At 44.7% G+C, this 18,450-nt stretch overlaps 1 protein-coding gene and 1 pseudogene across 2 annotated transcripts in view; one reads left to right on the top strand and one right to left on the bottom strand.

Annotated features, from left to right (window-relative positions):
* The window catches only part of LOC147646969 (receptor expression-enhancing protein 3-like), a 31,091-nt pseudogene extending 30,530 nt beyond the window's left edge, over positions 1–561 (bottom strand). Inside the window, exon 1 of the transcript XR_015281752.1 lies at positions 529–561. The product of XR_015281752.1 is annotated as a receptor expression-enhancing protein 3-like (transcript). The remainder of the gene's footprint in view (positions 1–528) is intronic.
* Positions 562–7,073: 6,512 nt separating this feature from the next.
* On the top strand, positions 7,074–15,399 carry LOC147646968 (uncharacterized). Its single transcript, XM_086872690.1, has 2 exons — positions 7,074–7,688; positions 15,059–15,399. The coding sequence occupies exons 1-2, from the start codon at positions 7,169–7,171 to the stop codon at positions 15,313–15,315; spliced, it is 777 nt and encodes a 258-aa protein (XP_086728816.1). The 5' UTR covers positions 7,074–7,168; the 3' UTR covers positions 15,316–15,399.
* The last annotated feature ends 3,051 nt before the right edge of the window (positions 15,400–18,450 follow it).

Raw genomic sequence — 18,450 nt, 5'->3', positions numbered from 1 at the left:
ATAATTTTTAACTAATTCTCAAAAGAAACAAACACTATTGACAATAATAATTACACTATTCTATATCTCATACGGCATTGCTGGTGGGTCTGAGTTGAATATCTACAGATGAGCAATATAAATTAGTGTTGTGAATTATTGAAATTCTCTTTAACATCTGCAACACTGAAAAAGTATAATGACAAAGTCTGAAAAAAGGTGATGTCTCTAGTATGACAAATGAGTTGAAGCAGTTGTAAGTCTGTAAACTAATTCTGAACACGGATTAAACGCTGATTTCAGTAATATATGTACATGCAAATATGCTTGAACAACAGTGTAATAAACGATAAACAGTTCAAGCGTGAAGGATCTTGTCTACTTATTCCAGTATGTTTGCATTACAACCTTGACTAAAAATTAGGCTGTGTACTGTGCATGGAAGCTATGTAATCTCTTGCTGTTCAAGTAGCATGTATTGTAGAGTGCTGTAACCTGGTCATTATGGTCATTTTTCTGGAAGAGACAACAATTAGGAAGTCTTCCTACCTCATCAAAAGTCAGCCTCGCAATCTGAGACATTTCGTATCAACACAATTGTTAAATTTGTATAATTTGAACTACATGTTGTCACTATATAAAAACACAATACAAAAAGTATTTCAGAAGAATTTTAACAAGTCAAAACATGGGATTCCATAGACATGCAAATCTGAATATGCAGGAAAGGCAGCTAGCGCCTTTCATGCACTGAAATGAGACTATCCTTTTTGTTATGCTATGTAACATCATAATCTCTGGGTGAATCTAAGATGGAATTTCAAATGTTATCATCCATTTTAGAGAGCAACTAATGTATATCATTTTGCTGTAACAATGTTTGGTATTCATCATACCTGGAAATAGTATCTTTGTTACTTGAAGTGAAATAACAGGATGCAAAACCAGTTACATTATTTTTCTAAAAGGATGCAATGGGTGGTACAATAAAAAAAAAATCTAATTTTCCTGAAGAGAAAATAAATGTGGAATACTCTTTGACATCAGCTGCATGATTTGTTGGTATGGTTAGCTATATTTATTTACAACAATTACAATTAACAATTTATTACAACATTAATAAATATTACAAATGTAAAAAATGCAGTATGAAGTAAATGGCTCTAATATCATGATGATAGGATTTTAAAAATTTGTTCTCTCTCCATATTATATTATATTAAATGCAAAATACTAGCTGAATACAACATATAAATGTTCTTAAGATTTTTCTAATAACGTTATAAGAATCTAATAAGATAGCACCATTTCATGACAAAATTTCATACCTGGAGTATAACATGTTATACTCAAGCATGACATATTTCCTTTAGATATCTAACATTAATTAGACCAGTTTCAAGCTATAATTTGCACAATAAAATGTCTAGTTTGGTTTTTCACAGTCAGGAATTTTTTTTGCTGTCTTGTAAGATACAAGATCTATGATTCTGAGGATGTGACACTTGCATAAATGCAAACCAGTTTTTTTATTGTGTTCCTTGCTTAGAGGGAAGAGCTGCTGAATAAAACTTTAGTGTGTCTTTTTTATTTTTTTGCAAGTTCTATGCCAAAATAATGATTTACCTACATAATTGCTGCAGCCTCCATGCTCAAGGGGTTTATGTAGAAAGTCCTTCTTCCTCAACCACTCGCCTGCTGTCAAGTGAAGAAATATACAAGTCATTTTTTAGCTCTTACTGGAATAATCCTGGGTACCTGAGTGTGGAGTGGTAAGAGATTCTCCTTTATGCTGCTGTTAAATTCAAAAGGAAAAAAAAAATCAGACTTTTCTGCTCAGTCAGTCCTTTTCATTTTCTGTCCTTCCCAGCCTCTCAGCACTTCCAGATTACTGCATGGTTGGCAGAGGCTCCATTCAATTTCAAAAGCAGGAAACTGTAGTATTCTTTTTATTTCTTCACTTTAGTGGTTTGTCTTGTTACACTGTTTCAAACACAAAATCAGCTGCTTTTTTTTTTTCTATTTTAGCCAGTTAATAACTTTCATTGGCCAAATTGTGAGTTATTCAATTTTGTGTAATAAAGTCTATTTCCATTCAATCTGCTGTTATTCAAGACTTTACATTCATGATTAATTAATCAAATTCTACTAAGTCACTATGTCTACTTTGAAATATTTCAGACACTTAATTTAGTTCCAAAAATTTTATTTAATTTTCACTATAATTCTTTTTCTAAGTTCACTGAAGGGTCCATACAAAGCGCTTTGATTAAACTTGATTTGAAGATAAAGATGGGATACAAAATTCTGATCTTTTAGTGCAGTAATAGGAAATTCAAGTAGGGATTAAAAACAGTGAGTTTTTAACAACAAGTCTTATATTCTTGTTTTTCCATTCAGCAATGGCCATGTGCATTTTAAACCTAAGAATTCACAAGATAGCCACCTACAGTATTTCTAGGTACATGGATAATATATATTATATAAAACACTTCTCAGTTCCTTGTCTTTTAGTTTATCGTTTTTATATAAATGGATTTGCTTTATTTGTTCCATGTCATTTATGACAATTTTTAAATGCAATCAGACCCTTATTTAATGAATCAGAGGGTTGATGCAAGTCCAGTTGCAAAAACAAAACAGATTTAGTTTTTGATGACTTTGATCCTTAGGTAGGCAAACTGGGTCCAAAAATATATATTAGACTTTATATTAATATTTAAAATAGACTTTTAAAAAGCACAAAAAATTGACTTTTAATAGCACAGAAAATGAGTGTTCTTGTTTTCACAGATAGGATGATGTCATGATTTTAAACCAGTAACTAAAAAAATTACTTATTTCTTGCTGTGAGATATGGATTAGAGCAAGAGCAAAACAGGCTTAGAACTTAAAAAGGAATAAAGGAAGTTTATTAACAAACTACAGTAAGAACACCAGAATAAGAACACCAGAATAAACTTCCAGAAAACCCTTTTTATCCCTTACTACCCACCATTCCTTTGTTCACATGACAACATAGAGACAAAAACTTTGGAACTTTGGTGTTTAAAACAGTCCAAATTCTTGCTAGAGTCTTTTCATCAGTCTTTGTAGAGAAACAGAAGTTTTCTTCTGCTAATTTATGGAGTTTTCCATGAGAAAGCTATTTCTGTTATAGCTTTCTATTTTTCTGATGCCAGCTGCTCAGAACTCTTATCATCAGAATTTACTCCTCCCATTTCACATCACTCTGAGGTGTGTATGGGCCATGAGTCTAGGGATGTCATTTTAAGGATGAGTTATTCAAAAAGAAAAGTCTTCTTTATCTGTCTCTGTGAGCTCCACTAGAAAACAGTTTTCTCATTGCCCCCTCAAGGCTTCAAATCTTCCAGCACTTCACTGTATCACAATTACTCTACTTTTTACTCAAAATCTACACTTTGAAAACTCTATTACTCCCTATATACTCTATCATGAATTAAAGGAATTCTTTCAGGACTTTATTGTCCATCTCTATAGCTTTAACAGAAAAATATTTCAGCTTATAAAGCATCTCCTTATTCTCTGCCTTTTCTGAAGCTTCTTTTCTTTACTGTCTCTGATAGTTTATAAAGTCTCCTTACATGTTGATTACTCTCTTTTTCTCTCTCTGGATAAAAGGATTAATCTGCAAGTCTCATCTGGGTAATGAAAGGGTTAAAATCTTGCCCAGGCTTTTGTAGATGGTTCTGTGATCTCTGCCGGAGCAGCAGCTGGAGCTGTCTGCGATAGAAGATTTTTCATGGCTGCTCTGGAGAGTGTGGTCACTGTCTCAGCACGCCGCAGCTCAAGAGCTTTTTTTCCTTTCTTTACTTGGCAGTCTCTGGTGAATTCAGTCACAGCAAAAACTGCAGCCGAGCCAGGAACTGGCCTGGCCCGGCCAGAGCCCAGGGCAAGCTTCACAGGCCCCCCTCTCCTGGCCAGGAGCTGCTGGGCCCAGCCCAGCCCCGGCCCGGGCTGCATGGCCGGGGCAGGGAACGGGAGGCCAGCTGGAGTTCTGTTACCTTTCACAGCCAGAAAATCAAAGAGAGCGAGAGTGCTCTGACTTTCCATTTTAAGGAGGTGCTTACAAGTTGACTTCACTTATTTAATGGTCAAAACTGCTGTCAGTTCTTAGAAATGACTGATAATTGGTCAGAAGGAAAGACTCCCATCAGCCTCCAGCAGCTTCAATTTCTTTAGCTTCCAAAACCACTTTAAAGGTAAAGCTACCCCATGACAGATGAGTACACGTGCATTGGACACACAACACAAACTGGGTGAGGAGAAATCTTGTACATTTCAAATAAACAACTAAATTATTTCTACTCATTACTTCTATTTAGTTCTATTGGAAGTATTATTACATATACTATGTGAGTTAAGAAAAGCCACTTTTTTTTTTCTTTTTCTTTTTTTTTTTTTTTTTAACTGATGTCCTTGCTGGTTTTGGTTCATGAGTGGTGTTATAAAATCACATTAACTTGCTCTAAAAATTTATCTAAAATACTTGGTAGTCAAGAATTTCACACCATTTGAAATTCACTGATATTTGCATGAATCACACAAAACAAATAGTTTTTTTATTAGGAGTAGGAATTCAGTAAACTTTTTTTTAGATGACAAGCCTGAAGCCAAAACATTACATTTTAAGTACTCACCAAAATTCCATGCAATTCTGAAAAATATCAAGATAGGAGGATTATTAGTTATTATGTCTCAGGTAGGTTGTAAGGTGCCTGTGAAGTTACTAGGGTATCAGAAGCTGAACATTGATGCAGTGTGTTTCTTGTTAACGGTATGTTCGGTTATTACCTAAGTTGATGGTTTGGTCCAAATGAGACTGTCCCACTCCACATTGTCAATCTACTCTGAGTCCCCTGTCAATCCTACCTTAGGCCCACTACATGCTTGGAATTCCACTTCAGAAATCCCCTAAACTTCAACACTGGATTAGTCCATGTGACCCAACTTTCCCCCGCTACCTCCCTCATTGGATGATGATTTTGTGAACTCTGCCTTTTACCTTCCCCAGGATATCTCTGATTAGCTGATGCTTTTTACTCTCCCTTTGAGCCACCTCCCTATTTCAGCTGTTGCATGCTCGCATTTTCTGTCTTTTACCCCCAAGATTCCTCAGAGCAATAAATCCTCTATTATCCCATGCAAAAGACCTCCCTCTTGTCCCTGCCTCCTCAGAGCACAGACTGACAGCCAAAAAGCTGTTGAGCAAGTGCTCTAGTTGCACCTTGGGTCATCCTGCTCCTGGGGAGTGGCCTACTCCTGAAGCAGGCCAAAGTGATAGAGCCAGATAAGCTCCGGCCCAATATGATAGCTGACGCCCACCATGGGGCCCTGTGAACCGACCCCACAGACGAACTGTGGATTTTACCCAGGAAGTTCTGGCCTCCAGCTGCCTGTAAGTGCAGCAGATTGGTTTTTCTCTGGTAGCTCTTAAGGGGAGGAAGTGATAACCCTTATCATCCAGAGGACCACTTCCCTGAAGAGGACTTCTCTGCAGCCCATGTCTAGTGGACCAAAAGAGGGTGAGTATTCCCCAAGTTAAGATGAAGGTGCTCAGAAGTTGTGGGAAGGGTGCATTGCCCCCTGGGGGTGGTGGAGGGGGGACCACAAACCTACAGGCCATGATAATTGGCTGCAGAAACCACCCTGTCCCTGAGACTGGCTGTGGAACCTTTATCTGTAGATTGTTGTTTCTTTTGCTGCAGAGGAGGGTAGATTTTTCCTGTGCCATCAGGTTAACATCAAAGAAAAGGGGTGTGAAATTGGGAGCACAGCAGAGACTGATCTATTTTAAATTTCTGTGTGCTCTGGAGGGTGGGAAATGAAAGTTTTCAAAAGGGTTGCTGAAAAAGTTTGTTTAAAATGGCTTTTCCTCCCCTTTCCAAGGTTATCCTCAGAGGAAATATCAACCATCCTCTTCTGGGGTGTATTTGGGAACAAATTAACAGCCTTGACAAATAAAGGTGATGTTTCAGTTGCCAAATTGTTTTAATTGTTTGTGCTAATTCAATCAGTAATAGTTGAAGAAAAGAAAGTGGAGGAAAGACTCAAACTAATGCCCCCAGCTCCCCCTTCACCTGATCCAAAATCCTTGTCCCCTGCATTGGGAAGACTGTGCCAGGCAAACCGCAATGAAGCGCAGGAGTGCTACCAACTCCCTGGCCTCCCACACCCTTCTCGGTACCCGTGCCTTGAGAGTGATGGCCACACTGTCAAGGACCCTTTCCTAAACCCTTATTTCCCAGTTGTTAACCCTCCAGTACAAGTGAATGCCCTCAAAGGAGATTCCCAAGTTTTTCCTGAGTCCTCCCTTGCCCCTCAGAATGACCCTCAAGAGAGACAAGAGTGTGGAAGCCACATGGCTTGATCCCCACCTTATGCTTTTTCTTCCTAGATTCCCTTTCACCCTAGTTCTTCCAGGTGAACCCCTTCCTATCCTCTGACGCCACCCCTATGGCCATGCCCCTCCTCCTTCCCTCTCCTCAAACCCCACCCCTTCCTTTCCACTGGCTCTGCCTCCTGTTCCCCTGACATCATCTCTTCCCATGATGTCACCTGTGATCAGCAACTCCCATTCCAATTGCTGTCCCACCCCTGTTCCCTCCTCCAGCAGCTCTCATCCTCTTCCAGCTTTGGGTTTGCACAATGGCGTGGGAACCAGAAGCCACAAGCCCAAAAAACAGAATCTGGAACAGGAGACCATCCCCTTTGCTGCACCTGTTACCTATACCCGAACAAGAAGAACCCCTAAGTGGCAACCTTTTGATTATCAGTTGTTAAGAATAATACGTTCCAGTTGCTGTTTGTAAACTCCTTATTTATCTTGTACCCCGGTCCCAGGATATTGTTAAGAATAATACGTTCCAGTTGCTGTTTGTAAACTCCTTACTTACCTTGTACCCCTGTCCCAGGTTTACTTACCTTGTACCCCTGTCGCAAATTGCTGTACCCCATATTTTTGTTCCTTGTTCAGCCAGGCCCTGCCCCCTCTCCCAAGTTGCTGTACCCTGTGTTTCTTGTTCTGTGTTCAGCCAGGCACTGCCCCCACTGCTCCTAGACTCCCACATGGCAACATTGTATCCCTTTCCCAAGTTGCTGTACCGCTCTGAGGAGGAAGATGACATACTGACTTTTATGCAAACGAGAGAGACCAGAGACTTATGGGATGCACCCAGACTGGAAAAGACCCCAAAACAACGAGCCACGCAAAAGGGAAGGAATAGAACCAGCACCATCTAACAAGGAAGACCCAGAGGAGTCCCCTGACTTCTTTCCAGAGGCCGACATAACCTCGAGGAGACTCGACTGGGATGACAGCCTAGACTACGAGCCTGAAAGAACGAGTCTTCCCGGGGACTCCCGTGAGGAAGGAAGGCCCAGCTCTGCCCTAGTGACAGAGCTGCACAGATCCTCCTCTTCTGCGGTGTCCAGTGGGAGCAGTGGCGGTGTGCGCGACCCCTCGGGCCCCCACCCCAGAGCTGTGCTGCTTAATAAAGGCCTTTTTAAAAGGAGCTGGTCTCCTGGCCCGTTTATCACAGCTTGGGGGCTCATCCGGGATAGCCACGCCCTGAAGAGGACCAGGGACGGGACGGCCGCCCACTCTATTGGGCCTCCGGGGGACAGCTGGCTATACCAGACCCAGAAGAACAGCCTGGGATCGACATCGCAGAAGAGCGCCGGATTGGGTAAGCCACCGGTGGCGGGAGTAGGAGGCGAGTGAGTGGATGTGTGAGTGAGACGGGGGCTGGCAGCTCAGACCCCCGGGGCGAGTGCGGACTGCCCAGTACCGCGGTTCCGGACTCCCGCGAGGGGGCCGGCCGGGAACGGCAGGAAGCGAAAGAGGCTCACTTGGGCCCAGAGAAACGAGTGAGGTGTCTCCTGGGGATAAAAGCCCCCCTCTGAGTGCGCAGAGGGTACCTAAGAGAGTGAGTGGCGCACATAGGGGTAGGCCCCTCTACTGAAAAGGGCTAAACGGCCTAGGCTGCTCCGGGCGTGTGGAAGGCCTAGGTGAGTGAGAGTCACACGCAGGCAATCTAGGTAACTCCCGGGGTGGTGTGTGGGGGTGCCTAGGTTCGATGTGAGTGAACACACCCCCCCTGCTTGGGTACTTAGACGACCTGACCGGGGAATTGGAATTGGGGGTCCCCAGGCCCTACCGGCACCAGGTGGTCAGCGAAGGGCCCTCGCTTCCCAGGGTCTGTGACACAGGACGTGCTGAAAGGCTCTAGTTGTCGCGGCTCAGTCTTGGCTCAGGGGGTTCCTGAGAAGGGAGGTCGTTAACCTGCTGCCGGAGAGCACAGGGGAAGGTAGTCTGCGCGGGCGGGCGAGGCAGCTAGAGTAATACACTCACGCATCCCTTAGCCGAAGCCATTCCCTGGTGGGCGGAGCGGCTAGGAGGCAAGGGGGAATTCTCCCACCACTCACTTACAGTCAGCCCTCGCGCAGAAGCTATTCTCACTGGGGAAGGGGGATAGTCAGGGAGTGGAGGGGCAGGAGGTTCCGGGGTGAGCCCTGATGACCAAATCTTGTGGACGGCACTGAGACAGGGACGGGGGAAGGTCCCAGGAGTGTCTAGTGCTAGGGTCCCCCCGACGTCGACCCAGGAGTGCTCATAGTCTTCGCTGGCAAGGGGGTCAGGGAGGCGAGGCACGAGGGGAACGGGATTGGGGTGTAGGGAGGGGCAAGCGGAACCTGCAAGCCCCGCTGGGACCTAACCCCCGGGGCAAGCGGAGACTGCAAGCCCCAGAAAATTTAAAGTGTGAGTGGAAGGCCGGCCGAGTGTAAGAAAGGGTGTGGATTCTTGTGTGATAAGATTGAGTGTATTCCCTAGTGTGAAAGGAGAGAGTGAGTTCCTAAAGTGTGAGTTTTTGTTGAGGTTTGAAAGGTCAGTTGTCCGTCATTAGAAATTTTCAGTTTGAGTAGGAGCACCTTTATAAAGTTTAATTTAAGTAAGAGCCAGTTTTAAGTTGGTTGGAAGTTGTGTTGTCTGTCAGTTCCAGTTTTATTCAGGAAAAGGCACCGTAAGTTTTAAGTGAAGGTCCAGAGGTAGGAGGAGCAATGGGACAGTGTTTAAGTAAGAGAGTAGGTCCCAAGGGGAATGAAGAGGCCACCAGAACCATTCCCCCCGATAGCCCACTAGGGCAAATGTTAAATTGCTGGGATGCACAAGAGGCCACCAAGGGCCTGGACCGGATCAAGATGATCCATTACTGTATAGAGGTCTGGCCCAAACTAGAGATACAAGGACAGTGGCCTTGGTATGGTACTAAAGATCCTTGGATGTGCTCCCAACTGTACCAGCATCTGAAAACCAGAAGAGGCTCAAGTCCAGAAGAGATCAGTTATGCAGCCTTGTGGCTGAAACAAAGAGCAGACACAGAGATGGTGAAAGTATGTAAGTTGAAGGAAGAGAAGGGGGAAGGGAAAGAAAGTAAGAAGCAAGAAAAAGAAGCTAGCGAAACAGGTAGTAAATGGGACCCCCTAGATCATCTACCCCCTCCTCCTACATACCCAACAGCACCCCAGACTTCTTCACCCAATTCCCCGACCTTTTCCCCTTCTGCATCACCCCCACAAAACCCTTGTACACCCGATTCAAACCCTTTCCACCCAAACCAATCCCCCTCTACATCTTCAGCTTCCTCTACTATCCCGATACCCTTTTCCTCAACCCCACCACCGTTGGTGGCCCCAGTCCTTTCTAATCTACTTCCTACCTCCCCCTTACCTCCAGAAACCCCTACATCAGACCAAGTTTCTTCTCCCTCGCCTAGTACCGTCCCTTTGCCCCCTCCCAACTGGGAACTGAGTACCCCCAAATTTAATACCAATCCTCCTCCTCCTAACAACCAGCAGCTCCCTAGGACTCCCACCCCTAGTCAAGAACAAGATTTTGGAGATGGACCCTACTGTCACACACGATCTAAGACAACTAAGCTCCTTCCCCTGAGAGAAGTCCCTATGGGAGGAATAGCTGGAGGGGTAGGGTTTGTCAATGCCCCATTGACAGCTTCAGAAGTCCGGGGATTCAAGAAAGAGCTAGGGAACTTAGTTGAAGACCCAGTAGGGATAGCCAACCAGGTAGACCAGTTCCTGGGTCCAAATACTTACACCTGGGGGGAGTTAAACTCTACTTTAAACATCTTATTTAACCCTGAAGAGGTAGCCATGATCCGTACTGCGGGGATACGAATCTGGGAAAGGGAGAATAGATCAGGACTCCCAGGAGAGTATAAACTCCCACAAGTAGATCCAGGGTGGGATCCTAACAGGGAGGAGGGAAGACGGAACATGAGGGACTACAGGTCCCTAATAGTGAAGGGTATTAAGGAATCAGTTCCCCGGGGTAATAACACAAAACTAGCCTTTGATGGGACCCAGGAGAAGGACGAGACTCCAGCCACCTGGTTGAATAGGTTGAGGAGAAATTTTCAGCTGTATTCAAACATAGACCCTGACAGCCCTGAGGGCCAGGTGTTATTAAAAGTGCAGTTTGTGACTAAGTCCTGGCCTGATATCAGGAGGAAGCTTGAAAAACTAGAGGACTGGCAAGAAAAGGGGATCAATGAGCTATTAAAAGAAGCTCTAAAAGTCTACTTGAGGAGAGAAGAGGAGAAGACGAAGACAAGGACAAAGCTCATGGTGGCGGTGGCCCGGGAGATTGTTAGGGCAGACAAGGATCAGACAGATAGGAATCAACAAAGTGATGGAAAGCCAAAGTCCCAGTTTGAGGGAGATAGGAAGAAATCGGTTATGTCTCCATGGACCAACCCTAGGAACTCTCGAGTGAGTGGGAGGTGTTACTACTGTGGAGAGATTGGACATCTCAAAAGAGACTGCAAGAAATTATCCCTGGATGAGGAAATAGCTAGAGAGCAGGATGTCATGGAGAAAATCTTAAGGGGAGAGGAAAGTCGTGATTAGGGGTGTCAGGGGCTATATGTAATAGAGGACCCGATGAAACACCGAGAAGAGCCCCTGGTAAACCTTGAGGTAGGTCCCCAGAGTGAGGAAGTAGAATTTTTAGCAGACACGGGAGCAGACCGTTCAAGTTTGAACAAGCTCCCAACTGGAATGTTTTTAAGCAACAAAGTTTGTGAAGTGTCAGGAGCTGAGGGAAAACCCTTCATGGCTCCTGTGATAAAAAATGTTGAAGTGAAAGGAAATTCTCGGCAGTGCTATGCAGACTTCGTGTACCTACCAGACTTAGAGACTAACTTGCTGGGAAGAGACTTGCAGGTACAACTGGGAGTGGGAGTAATACCAGTGAACGGAAAAATGGTGGTCCATATGATGAAGCTAACAACCAAAGATATAGAAGAGATTAACTCTGAGGTTTGGGCGGAAGAAGGGAAGTTTGGATATTTAGATATTTCCCCAATAAAGATTGAAATCCAGAAGAAAACCCCTCCTATCAGGATCAGGCAGTACCCAATGTCCCTAGAGAGCAGAAAAGGATTGGCCCCAGTTGTTGATCACCTGCTGGCAGAAGGCATTTTAGAGCCATGCATGTCCCCCCATAACACCCCGATTTTGGCTGTTAAAAAAGCAGAAGGGAAGTACCAGTTAGTCCAAGACCTGAGGGAAGTGAATAAGAGGACTGTTACCAGGCACCCAGTGGTGTCGAATCCATACACCCTCCTGAGTCAAGTACCCAATGAACATGTTTGGTTCACAGTTATCGATCTAAAGGATGCATTCTGGGCATGTCCCCTAGCAGAAGAATGCCGTGATTGGTTTGCCTTTGAATGGGAATATCCTGAAAAGAAAAGAAAACAACAGCTAAGGTGGACTCGGTTGCCTCAAGGCTTTACAGAGTCTCCGAACCTTTTTGGGCAAGCGTTAGAAGAATTACTGAGCCAATTTGATCCCGAAGGTGACATCCAAATTTTACAATATGTTGATGATCTCTTGATATCAGGGGAAGATCAAGACAGGGTAAGAAAAACCAGTGTGCGGCTGTTAAACTTCTTGGGGACCAAAGGGTTAAGGGTGTCTCGGAATAAATTACAGTTTGTAGAGCCCAAAGTCATTTACTTGGGACACATAATAAGACAGGGCAGTAAGGAACTGAGCCCAGAGAGAGTATCAGGCATTCTAGCCATACCTGCACCAAAAACAAAGAGAGACATAAGAAAACTCTTAGGCCTTTTTGGATATTGCAAACTATGGATAGAACAATATACTCAGAGCGTCAAGTTTCTTTATGAAAAGCTGGTTGATTGTGAACCCATAAAGTGGACAGCTGAAGATGAAGCGCAATTAAATCAGCTAAAGGTTAAGCTGTCCACAGCACCAGTTTTAAGCCTGCCTGACCTAAAGAAAGAATTTGATTTGTTTGTCAACTCTGAAGAAGGGATGCATATGGGGTTCTGACCCAGGAATGGGGAGGATGTCGTAAGCCCATAGCCTATCTATCCAAACTGCTGGACCCAGTAGCTCGTGGGTGGCCCACCTGCGTGCAATCAATAGCTGCTGCTGCCATTTTAATAGAAGAGGCCCAAAAGCTAACCCTACAGGGTAAGATCAGAGTCCACACACCACATGATTTAAAAACAATCTTGAGCCGAAAGGCTCAGCAGTGGCTGACAGATGCCAGGATATTAAAATATGAAGTCATCCTAATGGATACTAGCAATTTGGAGCTAGTAACCTCCAAGGGCCTAAACCCGGCACAATTTTTGTCAGGGGAGCCTCTGCCTGAATTAGAACATGACTGCTTAGAATTGGTAAATCTCCAAACCAAAGTGAGGGAGGATCTGGGAGATGTACCCCTGCCCTATGGGAAGGTACTATTTACTGATGGTTCCTCCAGGGTGGTGGAGGGGAAAAGATATTCAGGGTATGTTGGGGAAGGTGAAACAGGGAAACCTTATGAATGTGATTGTTTGGCACTAGATTGTGAAAATATGAAGGCTAGAATCAAAGTAGAAATGAAAGCCTGCTTTGAGTTATAGGATACTGAGTACTGGTTAACCAAAGAACAATAGCCTAGCCAGCTAGAGGAGAATCCCTGTTGATAAAACAATGTCCTTCTGCTGATAAGAAGAGTCCAAAAGTAAAGAAGCAAGGAAAGAACTTGTAAAGCTCTGTAGAGTATAAAATGCAACACTGTATGTTAATATAGGGAAGCCCATAGGTTGTATGTAAATTCTTTAGTGGGTGTGTCTCATGGTGATTGGTTTCTGGTAATTAGAATATTCACGATAGAAAAAGATATATTGGATTGTAACAAGAACTTCGCTCTCTTTACTCTTTACTCTTTACTCTTACCTCTTACCTCTTGCCTCTTCTCTCTTCCCTCCTCCCTTTACCCCTCTCCCCTCTCCCCCCTCTTAACTCTCAGCCCCCTCTCCCTGTTCCTACCCCTCTCGCCTTCCCTACTCCTTCCCTCTGTTCCGCTCTTACTCCCTCCCTCTCCCTTCCAACCTCACCTTCCCTGCTCTACCTGGTCTCTCTCCCCTCCCCCAGACCACGTGGACGCCAAGGCTGGTGGCGGACACGGGTCTCCCCTCCTTTTACTCTTATAATAAATCGCTTATACTTGAACAGCTTGACCCTGGAGAAGTCTCTCACCGCGAGCGAGTGTTTTTGCAACTACAATAAGGGTATGCAGTGGTCATAGAGGTAGGGGAAGGAAAACTAGAGGTCCTAGAAAAAGGGAGACTACCCCCCAGTTGGTCAGCTCAGTGCTGTGAGGTTCATGCTCTAAAGAGGGGTCTGGACTTGCTAGAGAGAGAAAAAGGAACCATCTATACAGATTCAAAGTATGCCTTTGGGATAGTCCATACCTTTGGTAAGATCTGGGAGGAGAGAGGCTACCTGAACTCCAAAGGGAAGAACCTGGCACATGAAGGGCTGATTAAATCAGTATTAGAGTCCTTGACCAAACCCACAGAGATTGCAGTGGTCCACATGAAGGGGCATCAGAAGGGAGACTCCTTAGAAAGCAGAGGGAACCGACTTGCTGACCAAGCAGCTAAAGAAGTGGCCTTAGATCCAAAGGAATCGGTGAAAGTTTTTAAACTGGATGAGGTAGTAACTGAAGAGGAAGGAAAGAAGGAACCAATATTTACCAAGAAAGAGTGGGAAGTAATAAAAAAATTAGAACTGTCTCAAGGGGAACAAGGGGAATGGTTAACCTCAGATGGGCGAAAGTTTCTGAACAAGGCTTTAGCCCGGAAAATATTAAATGAGATACATGAACTGACGCATTGGGGAACCCAAGGGTTGTGTGATCATTTTCTGAGGGAAAACTTATGCTTGGGAGTTTATGATCTAGCAAAGGCCATAACAAAGGGGTGTGTAATATGCCAGAAAGTAAACCAGAAAGTAATGAGAAAGGCTGAACCTGGGGGAAGAGAGTTAGCCATGAGACCATTCCAGAGTGTGCAAGTAGACTTCACGGAAATGCCTCCTATACAAGGATATAAACACCTATTGGTGATAGTTGACCATCTAACCCATTGGGTAGAGGCATTCCCCACAAAAAAAGAGACAGCAGAAGAAGTCGCCCGGGTAATACTGGAAAGTATTATCCCCAGATATGGGCTAGTGAATACCATTGACTCAGACAGGGGATCCCATTTCACCTCCCAAGCCTTACAGGCCATTGTAAAGGCTCTAGGAATAAAGTGGAGACTGCACACTCCATGGCACCCCCAGAGTTCGGGTCGGGTGGAACGTATGAACAAGACATTAAAAAATGTGTTAACAAAACTAATAGCTGAGACCCAGATGAACTGGTTAAAGTGTTTGCCTCTCGCCCTCCTGAGAATCAGAACCAGGCCACGATCTGACCTTGGTGCCTCCCCATATGAAATGATGTTTGGGCTCCCCTTTCTAATGACCCCTTACAGCACTGGAGATTACATAGAAGGGGAAGAAATAGCTAAAAAGTACCTAGAGACAATTGGGAGGACCCTGAATAACCTAAGAAAGAGAGGATATCTCCCCCAAACCTTCCCACTTGACACAAACATCCACCAGATCAATCCGGGGGATTGGGTATTGATTAAATCCTGGAAAGACACCCCCTTAACCCCGAAATTTGAAGGTCCCTTCCAGGTTCTGCTGGTGACCCACGCTGCTATTCGGACCCAAGAAAAGGGGTGGACTCACGTCTCACGTGTAAAAGGACCGGTATCGCCTCCTCCTGACTGTGGACAAGGCACAGAAAAATCCCCCACGAATTCTCCCAAGTGGACTGCCATTACAGATCCTACCAGTCTAAGAGTGACTCTTAAGAGGCAGCCAGAAAACAGACTGAGAGAGAAAGAATATAAACAAAGACTGCAGAACTCTGCTGAGTGAGTTGGTTTAACTGGGAGTGTTCTTAAAGTTCTTGTGGTTGTTGCTGTAAAATAATTTTGATGTTAGCAAAGTTGGTTGAATGAAAACCCCACACATTAACTTCTCCCACAGGACATTCTCCAAAAAGGCAACTAAATTAAAGAAGAAGGTGGGAGGAAAAGGACCATACCATCTCTCCTGATCCCCCAAAAAGACCTAAGAGGCAAGACCGGGTGAGGCTAACAGGGAAGGTGAGCCATGAAGCTCCCTAGAACAAAACTAGCTCATACCGGACTCTTAGGTGGACTGGTGTTGGTCCAGCTGGTGAGCCTTGGGATAGGGGACAGTGGAGAAGCATGTACAAAGTGCTACTATCCCCTATATGATGGAGAGGATCTAGGATCACTGATGAGGGTCCACACAAACATCAATCCCACCTGTTTTGATCACACCAAATTGGAAACATGTCAGGAGGAAGGAAAGACATATTGGATTACTAGAAATACTGCCTCATTTAGGCAACGTCTGCTTGGAGAATGCCCTGTAGGAGAATCCTGGCTCTGCTTTGAACAGGAGGGACTGAATGATGTAATAAAAGAAAAACAATTGAAGATAAGGAAAGGTGATCTGGATGAAACACGAGGTAAGAACCTATTCATTGACCTGATGGAGAGAATCAGCAGAGAGTTAAACTTAACCAATTGTTGGGTATGTGGGAACACCCAGATGTCAGATATTTGGCCCTGGGAAGGGATCAGCCTGGCACCTTTAGACATTCTAAGGTGGAAATTAACTGAGCAAAAACCCCAGACAGGGAACAGGGGACGGGAACAATGGGATCTGAAAGCAAGAGTGATTGGGGAAGAATGCATTAAAAGGACAGGAAGAAGATACAAAACCCCTGTGGGAAAAATGGCCTGCAAAAGATACCTGACGGTGAAACACTCAGGTAGCAGGTGGATTCCCCAAGAACCAAACAGGTATTGGGCCACTGGGAGAAAGGAAAGGGGGTGTATTTATCATGAGGGGTACAAACTGTATGAGTGCGCAGAAAAAGGAATAAACCCTTTTTGGGGGTTAAGAGAACTCTCAAAATACTGGGAACATCCTACAGACACACAGGACACTTTCTGGAAGGCCCCTGAGTATTTATTTTGGATTTGTGGGAGCACTGCCTATACCCACCTCCCAGGAGATTGGGCAGGAAGCTGCACAATAGGGATAATAAAGCCTGCTTTTTTTCTCCTACCTAAGAAATCAGGGTCATACTTGGGAGTCCCCTTGTATGATGACTTAAAAAAAGGCAGTCGAAAGAGGAGGCATGTAATGGACCTAGGAAGCAATCAGAAATGGAAGGGGAAGATCTGGACCCCTGAGGAAATAATTAAGACATATGGACCGGCCACGTGGGCCCAGGATGGATCCTGGGGGTATCGTACCCCAGTCTATATGTTAAACCGAATCATCCGTCTCCAGGCAGTATTAGAAGTGGTGTCAAACAGAACTGCCCTTGCTTTAGACCACATTAGCATACAATTGGCACAAACCAGGGCTGTAGTCTATCAGATTCGGCTGGCGGTGGACTACCTATTGGCAGATGAAGGAGGCATTTGTGGAAAGTTTAATTCCTCTGAATGTTGCCTGGAGATAGATGATAAGAGTGAGGTAATCAAAAACATCTCAAAAGAAATACGAAAGATAGCTTATGTGGGCACCCAGGAATGGACTCCTCTGGTGAACTCAGACTGGTGGAATGACCTTTGGTCCTTTAAAAAAGGGTGGTGGAAAAAAATAGTCTTTATTGCTGTCTGTGCATTTGCAAGTTTCTTGTTCCTGCACTGTTTAATCCCCTGCCTAATCAAGACAGTGACTACCACAGTACAAGCAAGCATCCAGATCCCTGAAATAAAAGATAAGAAGCAGGCCAGGATCATGTTAATGGAGACTCAAAGTCAGGATCGAGAGCACAAAACTGCCAGGGAAATATATGAGCAATATCGAGAATTAAGAGATAAATATTCCCAAGAGCCAGAAGTTAATGGTTGATGCGGGCTAGAGCCCGATCAAAATATAAGAGGGGGGATATTGTTAAGAATAATACGTTCCAGTTGCTGTTTGTAAACTCCTTACTTACCTTGTACCCCTGTCCCAGGTTTACTTACCTTGTACCCCTGTCGCAAATTGCTGTACCCCATATTTTTGTTCCTTGTTCAGCCAGGCCCTGCCCCCTCTCCCAAGTTGCTGTACCCTGTGTTTCTTGTTCTGTGTTCAGCCAGGCACTGCCCCCACTGCTCCTAGACTCCCACATGGCAACATTGTATCCCTTTCCCAAGTTGCTGTACCGCTCTGAGGAGGAAGATGACATACTGACTTTTATGCAAACGAGAGAGACCAGAGACTTATGGGATGCACCCAGACTGGAAAAGACCCCAAAACAACGAGCCACGCAAAAGGGAAGGAATAGAACCAGCACCATCTAACAAGGAAGACCCAGAGGAGTCCCCTGACTTCTTTCCAGAGGCCGACATAACCTCGAGGAGACTCGACTGGGATGACAGCCTAGACTATGAGCCTGAAAGAACGAGTCTTCCCGGGGACTCCCGTGAGGAAGGAAGGCCCAGCTCTGCTCTAGTGACAGAGCTGCACAGATCCTCCTCTTCTGCGGTGTCCAGTGGGAGCAGTGGTGGTGTGCGCGACCCCTCGGGCCCCCACCCCAGAGCTGTGCTGCTTAATAAAGGCCTTTTTAAAAGGAGCTGGTCTCCTGGCCCGTTTATCACATCAGTATAAAAAGGAGCTTTGCAAGGCTCAGACGGAATTTGGGAGAAAAAGTGAACATTTTAAAGGCCTTTTAAAGGCCACCTTTTCCTCAAACACACTATGTTTGATGATATCAGGGATCTGTTTGCATGTCTTCTAACCCAAACAGAATATCTGTTGTGGGAGAGGACATGGAAGAGATTATTACAGGAGCTTTTTCCTGAGCTCTTGCAAAGCCCTGACTGTGCCATTGATGCAGATAACAACAGTATCTCAATGGACCACTTGTGTGGTGAAGGGGATTGATCACAAACTAGAACGCAGGCTGAAAAAATACCACAGCCTGTGTTAGAACAGGTGAAGAGAGCTGCAGAGAAGGCCTTTATCCTTATGCCTACA

Source organism: Cyanistes caeruleus, unplaced genomic scaffold (assembly GCF_971803275.1).
Source record: "Cyanistes caeruleus unplaced genomic scaffold, bCyaCae1.hap1.1 HAP1_SCAFFOLD_74, whole genome shotgun sequence".
Classification (NCBI taxonomy): Eukaryota; Metazoa; Chordata; class Aves; order Passeriformes; family Paridae; genus Cyanistes; species Cyanistes caeruleus.
This window is presented reverse-complemented; position numbering and strand designations above follow the sequence as displayed.

Bases quoted from the DNA above. Each gene is read 5' to 3' on its own strand.
- LOC147646968 (XM_086872690.1), top strand. From the start codon at position 7,169: ATGCACCCAGACTGGAAAAGACCCCAAAACAACGAGCCACGCAAAAGG. The intron at 7,689-15,058 runs GTAAGCCACCGG...CGAAATTTGAAG, and splicing joins GCAGAAGAGCGCCGGATTGG to GTCCCTTCCAGGTTCTGCTG.